This window comes from Musca autumnalis, unplaced genomic scaffold, assembly GCF_047663935.1.
Source record: "Musca autumnalis isolate F117 unplaced genomic scaffold, ASM4766393v1 scaffold_1, whole genome shotgun sequence".
In the NCBI taxonomy this organism is placed as follows: domain Eukaryota; kingdom Metazoa; phylum Arthropoda; class Insecta; order Diptera; family Muscidae; genus Musca; species Musca autumnalis.
In genome coordinates this window covers 94,803,751-94,815,649 of record NW_027411644.1, presented here as the reverse complement: position 1 = coordinate 94,815,649, position 11,899 = coordinate 94,803,751, and the positions used below count along the sequence as shown (strand labels likewise).

Sequence of the window (11,899 nt, the reverse complement as noted above, 5' to 3'; positions counted from 1 at the left end):
AAAGCTCTATCACTTGCGAAATAAAACCAAAGGTAGCGCAGGAGCTATTGTGAAAAGATACCCTCTTTGTGACGAAAACTTCAGCCTTGCATGGAACGCACTGAAAACTCGATACGAGAACAAGCGAGTCCTTGTAGACAACCAACTGAAGATATTATTCAATATTGTTGTAGAGAACACAGAAAGTAGCTCCTCGTTGCAAAAAATACATTCAACAGTAAATGATTGTCTCTGCTCTTTAAAATCTCTTGATGTGAAAATTGATAGTTGGGATCCCATTTTAATATACTTGATATCCACTAAGCTTCCTGAAGAAACAATTTCTCAATGGGAGCAATCCTTAAAATCTCATCGAGAACTTCCCAGTTGGTCCCAATTAGACGAATTTTTGTTAAATCGTATTGAAGTGGTTGAAAGAATCTCGAGTATAAAGTCTACGAAAGCACGTCACATCCCTTCTCTCTCTTCTACTCAACCGTCTTATAAAACTCAAACTTATACTTCACAAGAACAACTTAACTCTCCTTGCCCATTATGTAGCAATGATCATAGCATACGAACATGCACAGACTTCGCAAATTCACTACTCAAGAGCGCATTGATTTTGCTTTCAAACACAAATTGTGTAACAATTGCCTCTCTGATAATCACTTTAAGAGCAAATGCAAGAGTAAAGGTAGTTGCCTTAGTTGTAGAAAACGGCACCATACGCTTTTGCATTTAGACCAACCCAATGAATACCTATCTCATAGTGAAAACTATAACCAGTCTAGCAGTAGAAATACTTTAAATGCCAATAAAAATGAAAACGATCCCAAGTTCTCTTCTCCCTCCACTTCCAAACAAGCTCATTCCCAAGTCCATGCAAACGTATCCCACAATAGTGAAACAATTTTGCTTAGAACAGCCTTAGTGCAAATTGAGCACAATTGTGAGCTCTACACAGTAAGAGCACTTCTTGATTCAGGTTCACAGAGAACTTTTCTTTCAGAAAAAATTAGAAGCTTGCTCAGAATTCCCTACAGAAAAGCCTCATTTGAAATTGGTGGTATCGGTGGTTTAACTCAGAGAGCCAACAAGGAATGCGACCTTGTGTTATACTCTAAACGATACAATGCCAAATTCCCCATTAGTGCCATTGTACTTCCCAAAGTAACAAAGAAATTACCATCTGTTTCCTTCGAAAAGCCAAACTCTCTACAACTTCAAGAAATCGACTTAGCCGATCCCAATTTCAACACGTCCTCAAACATAGATCTGATACTTGGCAACGATTCAGAAAGATTTGTAAACTTAGATGGAATGTTGAAAAATATTTGTGGTACAACGTCAGCCTACAACACAATTTTCGGTTGGGTTCTTAGTGGGCCAATGGCAGTGGAAACTGTCCAAGCTTTCTCCACTAGTGTTGTACCAGCAGAAGATGAAACCCTTAATGACATTCTCAGTAAGTTCTGGGAAATGGAAGAAGTCCCAACAATGTCACGCTCTGATCCTTCTGATATTTATTGCGAAGAATTGTACTCAAATACAACAACTCGTGATTCAGATGGTCGATATGTTGTACGACTACCTTTTAAAAAAGATTTTCCACAAAATATCTCTCTAGGTTCCTCTCGATTCCTCTCTCTTGGTCAATTTAATCGACTGGAAAAGTCATTAGCTAAAGACCCAAACCTCCAGCATGAATATAATGCCGTTTTACATGAATATCTTTCTCTAAACCACATGGTAGAAACGTCATCCCAAGAAATATGCAATCAAGGTAAATACTTCTCCTTTTACCTCCCACATCACGCCGTTGTGCGCCCTGATCACAAGTCGACGAAAGTAAGAGTAGTATTCAATGCTTCTCGAAAGTCGAAGTCTGGCTATTCACTAAATGACGTACTCTACACAGGTCCCACACTCCAAACAGATCTCATATCAACAATTCTCAATTCGAGAAAGTACAAATACGTGTACTGTGCAGACATACAAAAAATGTATCGACAAATTAAGATACATCCCGATGATAGAAAATATCAAAGAATTTTATTCCAAAAATACTCAAAAAGCCCTATTAAAGATTATGAATTGAATACTGTCACCTTTGGGGTGAATTGTGCGCCCTTTTTGGCCATAAGAACTCTGCTTCAACTCGCAAACGATTCTGAAACCTCATTCCCAAATGTTGCTAAAATATTACGCAATGAGACATATGTTGACGATATACTTGTAATGATCAAAAGTCGTGGCCTTGTTTTTGTATTACAATTGAAATATGTTTATGTTTATTTAATTTTATAATTTAATTAAATTGAATTGTTTTTGCTTTAAATAAAATGTATTATTTGAATTAACGGAAAAATTATTCACCTAGTGGCTGTGGGAGGCACTAACAACAGCAAAACAAACATCGGTAACCCAAGCGGCAAATAACAGAACTACCAAACGTCATCACATAATCGGTTGTGTTGGTGTGCTGGACTGCCGCCAACAGGTATAAAAGGAGGCCGCAACCAGACAATCGGGACAGTCGTCTGTTGACGGTTGGTGTGCTAAGTGGGGTTTATAACGTTCCCTTGGCAATTGTGAAAGTAGAGTAGTCGTAGTTCTGTTGAGTTGAGTGGGGTTTTTAACGTTGCCCTCGGCGAAACAGAAATAGTTTGTGTGTTGTGTTTAGAGTCAAGTGGGGTTTCTAACGTGCCCTTGGCTTTAGGCATATTTTGTGTGTTGTGTTTAGAGTCAAGTGGGGTTTCTAACGTGCCCTTGGCTTTAGGCATATTGTGTGTGTTGTGTTTAGAGTCAAGTGGGGTTTCTAACGTGCCCTTGGCTTTAGGCATATTTTGTGTGTTGTGTTTAGAGTCAAGTGGGGTTTCTAACGTGCCCTTGGCTTTAGGCATCTGTTGTGTTTAGAGTCAAGTGGGGTTTCTAACGTGCCCTTGGCTTTAGGCATATTTTGTGTGTTGTGTTTAGAGCCAAGTGGGGTTTCTAACGTGCCCTTGGCTTTAGGCATACTTTGTGTGTTGTGTTTAGAGTCAAGTGGGGTTTCTAACGTGCCCTTGGCTTTAGGCATATTTTGTGTGTTGTGTTTAGAGTCAAGTGGGGTTTCTAACGTGCCCTTGGCTTTAGGCATATTTTGTGTGTTGTGTTTAGAGTCAAGTGGGGTTTCTAACGTGCCCTTGACTTTAAACATATGTGCTCGGGTGCACGACCAGCTCTCCTCTAGCGTCGACGAAAACCAAGCCGCCACTAATTGCCGTAGACAATCATCGAGCCGCTGTTCTCCAAGAGCGTCACCAACATCCAACGGCCGTTGTGTTCAAAAAGCCTCCAACCTGCTCTGTCACCCACCTCTACCCTCTTCGTGCCCAACTACTTCTTCAGCCCGGAGAACAAATAGCATCAACATAATAGTGTGAAATATAGTGTTGTGATTAAGTGTTTTTATCAATAAAAGATTTTTTATAACGTTTTGAAAAACAGAAACTAACTGTGTGATTTCTCTCTATTTAATGTCCTATAAGAAAATAAATACTTGTGACGACCCTGGCCCACGCTGAACCTCCCCCAGCTTCATAGTAGATAATACGTCGTCACAATGGCGCCCGAGCAGGGACATTAAAAGAGAAAAGAAAACGAAGAAATAAAATAAAAAAAATCCGAAAACAATTGTGGAAAAAGAAAAATATCAAAGAGAAAAATATAACAGTATACATAAGTGATAAAAACAATTGTGAAAAAGAAAAAAACATTTTGTGAATCATAGTTGTACAAAATTAAAACGATTAAAATGTTGCGATTATCCTGGGCATATGCTTTAAGACAAGAAGACCTTGTAGCATATCTTACGGAATTTAAATTGGATTCTACAGGCAAAGTGGAGGAGTTACGTAAACGTTGGGCAAAGTTTTTAAACGACCAGCACGACGAGCCAGTCTTGAGAAGATTATTAGAAATACAAGATAAACACGAAAACGCCAACCCACCAATGAGCTCAGTCACCACTCGATCACCTAAAGTAGTACCCAACATCAAGATCACTCCCAGTGACAACAACATTGCATCACCAGTAAAAAGTGAGAACGTTCACCATTCCAATGCTACACCTAATAACCCTATCGATATGTCACCCCAACCAATTACGATCGCAACAACACCAGTAAAAAGTGAACAGGCACCTCACGGAATAGAATTTCCAAACCGAATGCAGAACCAACCTCGCCAACCGCACCAACTCCTAGATCAAGTCCATAAGTGGAACATTTGGTTTAACAAAAACCACGATCCCATCGAATTCGTGGAACGGGTGGAAGAATTGTCCCGAGTGTACAATGTGGAGTTAAACCACATAATGAACGTTATGCCTGAGCTACTAAGGGACAAAGCTCTGATCTGGATAAGGAACAATAATGGTCATTGGAGCTCATGGGAGGCATTTAAAAGGGATTTTCTGAATTTCTTTCTGCCTCCGAGATATTTTGAGAAACTGGAGGATGAAATTAGGAAGAGGATCCAAAGACACAGAGAACCGTTTAAGGAGTACGTTCTGGAAATGCAGAAGCTAATGCAGCACACTGCCATGTCAGAAGAAGCAAAGCTAGAACGCATTTACCGAAACTCACAAGCGGATTACCAGTGATATATTAGGCGCAAAGATTTCTCCTCATTGTCCGAATTGGTTCAACTAGCGGATGACCTGGAAAGTATTCGGATTGCAGCCCGATATGAACCGAATCGCCCTCAGCATGGTTTCAAGGGGAATGGAGATCATCCAAAAACAAATTTTTTTCGCACGGAAAGAAATGATGGGGCTCAGAAGCGGATCGCCCCCCAGTCTGAGCATCCGGCGAAGAGAATAGCAAATAATGGGACGTACTTTACATGCGAGGAACATCGTTTAACGGCGACCGTACTCATCGAGGGACGTCAAGTAAAAGCCACAATCGACACCGGAGCTACGAGCTGCTTTATAAAAAAGAAGATGCAGAAAGACTCAAGAAAGATCTGGCCTATACACGACAACAGACCAATGTAAGATTGGCTGACGGGACTACCGTCAATATCTCCAAATCAACAGTGCTCCAGGTCACGTTTGGCAACCACTGCACCGAGGTACCATTTTTAATAATGCCGCAATTTAAGGATGAAATTATTCTGGGATTAGAATTCCTGAAACTATTTTCGACCGTGCTGACGTGTGCGGGGCTCAACGTGAGATTATCAAAACCGACGCAGCGAATTGAGCAGTGTACTATGGCGATGGAAGATTCATCGGAGGTAAGAGAATCGGCTATATGCGAAATAGGACATAAAGTAATTTGTGACAAATTAAGTCCCGAGAACCGAATACTGGTAAACAATTTTCTAGCACGAGAACTACCATTTTTTAAAAACATACAAGGACTCTCCCACATTGCCGAACATAAAATCGTCATTACAGATGACCGTCCTATTAAATTAAGGTATGCACCACGCAATCCTGCCATGCAAGCCATTATAGATGCAGAGGTGAACAAACTGATAGCCCGAGGTTGTATAGAACCATCAAGAAGTCCTTACAGCTTCCTCATAACGTTGGTTCGAAAGAAAAATGGAGATTGGCGTACGTGTATGGATTTTCGACAACTAAATAAGAGATCAGTGCCTGATGCGTACCCCCTGCCAAGGGTGGACACGATATTAAACCGACTGAGAGATGCAAAGTACGTGAGTAGTCTAGACCTGAAAGATGGATACTGGCAGATACCATTGGCAGCGGAGAGCCGAAAATATACTGCCTTCGCAGTAGCGGGAAAAGGACTATACCAATGGAAAGTAATGCCATTCGGTTTACATTCAGCACCTGCTACATTCCAAAGAGCTCTAGACAGCGTGATCGGGCCAGAGATGGAACCACATGCCTTTGCATACTTAGACGACATCATCGTCATAGGAAAAACTTTTGAAGAACACATGAACAATTTGCGAGAAGTTTTCAGAAGGCTGCGTGCAGCCAACCTAAAAATAAACATAGACAAGTGCGAATTTTTTAAGAAGGAAACCAAGTACTTGGGTCACGTTGTAAGTAGCGACGGAATAAAAACGGATCCAGATAAAGTGGCAGCCATCGCCGAAATGAAACCTCCAGCATCCGTGAAAGAAGTGCGTCGATTCCTAGGAGTGGCCTCGTGGTACCGGAGATTTGTTGCCCAGTTTGCCTCTATTTCACAACCATTAACGAGCCTGTTGAAGAAGGGCAAACATTTTAAATGGGGACCCGAACAACAAGAGGCATTTGTCGCTTTGAAAACCAAGCTAACCGAGGCACCTGTACTTGCCTGTCCGGATTTCAGTGTACCCTTTACCCTACAGACGGATGCGAGCGCGTATGGTTTGGGAGCGGTGCTCACACAAGAATTGGATGGTAAGGAACGAGTCATAGCATATGCCAGTAGACACCTGAACGGCGCGGAGAAAAACTATTCGGCAACCGAGAAGGAGTGCCTGGCCATTATTTGGGGCATTCGTCAAATGCGACCGTACATCGAAGGCTACCAATTTACAGTAATAACAGACCACCTCGCCCTGAAATGGTTAAACTCAATAGAGAGTCCTTCCGGAAGGTTAGCACGTTGGGCCCTTGAATTACAGCAATATAATTTCGTAGTGAAATATCGCAAAGGCAAACACAACGTGGTAGCAGATGCGCTCTCAAGACAACCCTTGCAAATTTTGGAATTAGTGACCGTTGAAAAGAAACAAAACGCATGCTCCTGGATAAACAAATTAAAAGAAGCTATTGAAGCGAATCCAAAAAAGTTCCCGGACTATACCATTGTCGCCGAACAAGTATACCGTCATTTGCCCCGACAGATAAACGAAGAAGACTGTACTCCGTGGAAGCTGTGCGTACCAACTATCTCCCGAGAAAAAGTGCTCAGAGAAAATCACGACAGTGTAACAGGTGGTCATCTCGGCGTACGGAAGACGATCCATAAGGTCACAAATCGATATTTTTGGCCTGGTATGTTGCAAGACATAAAGAGATACGTAAGAAAATGTGAGTTGTGCCAAAGGTATAAAATAAGCCAGCAGAAACCACCAGGCGAAATGTTGACACGTGTCCCGGAGGAACCTTGGGCAACTATCTGTGCCGATTTTGTTGGACCCCTCCCGCGGTCAAAACACGGAAACTCCATGCTGCTGGTGATATTGGACAGGTTTTCTAAATGGACTGAACTTATCCCTCTCCGAAAGGCCACCACGGATGGTCTAATAAAAGGATGTAGAGAGAGGATAATCGCTAGATATGGTGTACCCAAGAGGATTATAACTGACAACGGGGCGCAATTTACAAGCCGTCAGTTTGAGAAGTTTTTACGCGAGATGGGTATAGAGCATCAGCTCACAGCGCCATATACACCACAAGAAAATCCAACTGAGAGGACGAATCGCACAGTAAAAACCATGATCGCGCAGGTGTCACAACGACAGCACAACAAATGGGACGATGCTTTGCCGGAAATTATGTTGGCCGTCAATACTAGTGCCTCGGAATCGACAGGTTATTCCCCTGCTTTTCTGACCCAGGGTAGGGAACCCAGATTACCTCAAGCATTATATGATCAAGTGACTACAGGAACTGGGGCAAGAGTAGTTCAACCGGAAGAGCGGGCAACCGAATTAAAAGAAATCTTCACGATTGTCCGGCGAAATTTAGCCAAAGCGTCACAACACCAAAAACGACAACACGACCTACGACGTCGGGTATGGAAACCACAAATTGGAGAAAAGGTTCTGGTGAGGCTACACCCACAATTAAAAGCCGTGGATAATTTTGCGGCGAAACTGGCACCAAAATATGGTGGGCCATTCGTCGTAGAAAGCTATAAATCACCAGTGATTGTGGTCGTACGGGCAGAGAATAAAGATATCCGTGTAGTACATCTCAACGGTTTGAAAAGATATTTCGAATAGGTGGAGAATTAGAGGAACCGCCACAGAACCAAAAAAAAAAAATATATATATATATAAATAAATTGTAGTGTAGTAGTCCTAACTGTAGTAATTAGCATTACCTTGTTATAACAAACGGCACTCACATTTTCATTTGTTTCCTTCTACTTGTAGTACAACACACAGGAGCAATAAAAACAAATTTAAATCAAATCAAATTTATTAAACAGTGACGGTCAGGGAAAAAGAGAATAGTACCGCACAATATTAATAACTAAAATGGAAGATAGTCCAGCAACAAAAAAATTTAAGGAAACGAAGAGAAAGTTCCGGGCTCACCTGGAGAGGGTAGAAGCACAAAGACGTCGGGCCATCTTCATTGAGAATGAGGAGTGGCCGAGTACCAGCCGATTCTCACGGAAATGTCACTCTGCAACACCAAAGCCCAAACCACCACCCACCGCGGAGTCAGAAATCTTATTCAGAGTGTACGAACCCGGAAATAATATACCAAAAGAACACGGGGAACGTCCGGAGAAAAATATAAGTTCGGAAAGGAAAGAAACTGCATCTTCGCAGACGAATGAGGCGTCCGGTAGCAGTGATCAGCCGCCAAGGACTCCCACATACGTAAGTTACAGTGAGTCATCACGAACCAGTGAACTGGGGGCGAGTCAATGCACGCCATCTCCATCGGTATCGTCAGGAGTTCCTATTACGCCGGGTAAAGCTTACGTGCAGGATGAAGATGACGAAAAAACCTTACCGCGCCCGAAGGACGAGTCCAGTGACGAGTCAGCATCTGCAATGGACCTGGATGATGAAATGTGGCAACATATGTATGGGTTTGACGAACAAACGGTAGAACAGCGTCCATCATCACCATTGCCACCTCGTAGTCCACCATCACTCGATTCGGATGACGAGAGCTACCACCCACCAACTCCACCACGCCAAAACGGAGTTGCGTTTGTAGATCAGATAGATCGAGACTACCGGTGCTGGGGCTTCCGTTGTATCGAGAGAACCGTTACAGTGAAGATATTTGTGCCTGACAGGGTCAAAGCACCCACGTTAGCGATACGAGAAGGAGAAATCCCACGAGCTCCCCAAGAAACTATTCCCGAAGTAGAGAGCGACCCTTATGCAAACATGCCCGATTTGGAACCACTGTTCGGAAACGCAGGAATGTCCGCTGAGATACAAGAGCACGAAACCACAATTAATGAAGAGGAACAGAGAACCGAAGTCTTCGAGGAAAATTCTCTCGCTTCCAACAGCAGTTTTGTGACCGTTTCGGAGAGCCCCAGTTGCGGGTGGTGGAATGATTGGCGCAAAGTAGTTGGGGTCAGTCCCCCGCCACCAATTGAAGTCCCAGTGGGCAAATCGCCGCCAAGATTCGACCCATCGATATTCCTCAGCCAAAGTCCTTATGAGTCAGCGAATCCGGAGGGAAACTGGAGTGCACATATTGTTGAAAATACCCGGGGTCAGCCTCATGGCCCATCCTCCCCGGTAAGGTTATCTGAATCATCATCATCGGCATCATCCTCGTCGTCACCATCATCTGCATCATCATCTGCATCATCCTCGTCGTCGTCATCATCATCGTCTTCATCATCCTCGGCAGTAGGTAATGTCGAACTAACAGACACCTCCAATGCCACGATCGTTACCCCAAAACCAACAGCGCAACCGTCGTCCTTCTCATGCACCGATCCAGTCCAGGTCGGTAATCCTACGGAACTACCTACGGGTTCAGATAGAGAATACGTAGCGGCAGTGTCGCCACCTCTTATGAACAAAGAATATGAAGCGCAGGCCACCGACATTACTATGCCTAGCTCATCCGACAGATGTCCGCTCCCTCAATCCCAAGCCGTACCAGTTATTTACGCTGAAAATGATCCATGGCAACTCGTTCACCCGGAAAATTACTCTGCCACACTAAAAGAGGCTGTGGAAAAATTCAGCAGAAATTGTAAAAAGGGACAAAGGAACAGAAAACTACAACGCTGCGAAGGACATCAATACCGGATAAATGTCGCAGCCAATGGCAACGTGATGGTCTTCCGTCGATCCTCTGCTTAGACCTTTCACATTTCCGACAATTCGCCCAGATGAAATGCCGCAGAAAGTGTTGAGGGGAAAAAGTGCCCGAAGTCTCTTCACGCTTCCGACCGTTTAGAATTAACGGTCCAGAGACAGCCAAATTGAAGAACCAAAAAAAAAAAAAAAAAAAAAATCAGGGGAAAAACGGGAGGTCATGTAATGATCAAAAGTCGTGGCCTTGTTTTTGTATTACAATTGAAATATGTTTATGTTTATTTAATTTTATAATTTAATTAAATTGAATTGTTTTTGCTTTAAATAAAATGTATTATTTGAATTAACGGAAAAATTATTCACCTAGTGGCTGTGGGAGGCACTAACAACAGCAAAACAAACATCGGTAACCCAAGCGGCAAATAACAGAACTACCAAACGTCATCACATAATCGGTTGTGTTGGTGTGCTGGACTGCCGCCAACAGGTATAAAAGGAGGCCGCAACCAGACAATCGGGACAGTCGTCTGTTGACGGTTGGTGTGCTAAGTGGGGTTTATAACGTTCCCTTGGCAATTGTGAAAGTAGAGTAGTCGTAGTTCTGTTGAGTTGAGTGGGGTTTTTAACGTTGCCCTCGGCGAAACAGAAATAGTTTGTGTGTTGTGTTTAGAGTCAAGTGGGGTTTCTAACGTGCCCTTGGCTTTAGGCATATTTTGTGTGTTGTGTTTAGAGTCAAGTGGGGTTTCTAACGTGCCCTTGGCTTTAGGCATATTGTGTGTGTTGTGTTTAGAGTCAAGTGGGGTTTCTAACGTGCCCTTGGCTTTAGGCATATTTTGTGTGTTGTGTTTAGAGTCAAGTGGGGTTTCTAACGTGCCCTTGGCTTTAGGCATCTGTTGTGTTTAGAGTCAAGTGGGGTTTCTAACGTGCCCTTGGCTTTAGGCATATTTTGTGTGTTGTGTTTAGAGCCAAGTGGGGTTTCTAACGTGCCCTTGGCTTTAGGCATACTTTGTGTGTTGTGTTTAGAGTCAAGTGGGGTTTCTAACGTGCCCTTGGCTTTAGGCATATTTTGTGTGTTGTGTTTAGAGTCAAGTGGGGTTTCTAACGTGCCCTTGGCTTTAGGCATATTTTGTGTGTTGTGTTTAGAGTCAAGTGGGGTTTCTAACGTGCCCTTGACTTTAAACATATGTGCTCGGGTGCACGACCAGCTCTCCTCTAGCGTCGACGAAAACCAAGCCGCCACTAATTGCCGTAGACAATCATCGAGCCGCTGTTCTCCAAGATCGTCACCAACATCCAACGGCCGTTGTGTTCAAAAAGCCTCCAACCTGCTCTGTCACCCACCTCTACCCTCTTCGTGCCCAACTACTTCTTCAGCCCGGAGAACAAATAGCATCAACATAATAGTGTGAAATATAGTGTTGTGATTAAGTGTTTTTATCAATAAAAGATTTTTTATAACGTTTTGAAAAACAGAAACTAACTGTGTGATTTCTCTCTATTTAATGTCCTATAAGAAAATAAATACTTGTGACGACCCTGGCCCACGCTGAACCTCCCCCAGCTTCATAGTAGATAATACGTCGTCACATACTCACTGGTGGATTTTCTATAAATGAAACCATCACCTCTCAAAAGCAATTAATATCCGTTCTCAAATCCGCTGGATTCCCACTAAAAAAGTTTATAGCTAATAACTCTGAATTGCTGTCTCATTTGCCTCCAGACGACGTATATGACTTAGATCTCTTAAAATTCGTCGAAAAAAGTTCCACAAAAACTCTGGGTATTAAATGGAATGCCCTAGAAGATAAATTTTCCTACTCTCTTCTTCCGATCGAAAACCACTTAATAGTGACTAAACGTAATGTTCTCTGAACTGTAGCAAAGTTATTTGACCCAGCGGGTTGGATAACTCCCATAATTATAAAGGCAA

General features: G+C 42.9%; 1 protein-coding gene across 2 annotated transcripts; it reads left to right on the top strand.

Annotated features, from left to right (window-relative positions):
* Window positions 1-2,319: 2,319 nt before the first annotated feature.
* Window positions 2,320-11,446, top strand: LOC141403361 (uncharacterized). 2 transcript variants are annotated; one of them, XM_073985675.1, is made up of 2 exons: window positions 2,320-3,412; window positions 8,095-11,446. In XM_073985675.1, the coding sequence occupies exon 2, from the start codon at window positions 8,200-8,202 to the stop codon at window positions 10,009-10,011; it is 1,812 nt and encodes a 603-aa protein (XP_073841776.1). In that variant the 5' UTR covers window positions 2,320-3,412; window positions 8,095-8,199; the 3' UTR covers window positions 10,012-11,446. The 2 variants fall into 2 exon arrangements, with proteins under 2 accessions (XP_073841776.1, XP_073841765.1); XM_073985664.1 differs by lacking the exon at window positions 2,320-3,412 and adding an exon at window positions 5,126-5,262.
* The last annotated feature ends 453 nt before the right edge of the window (window positions 11,447-11,899 follow it).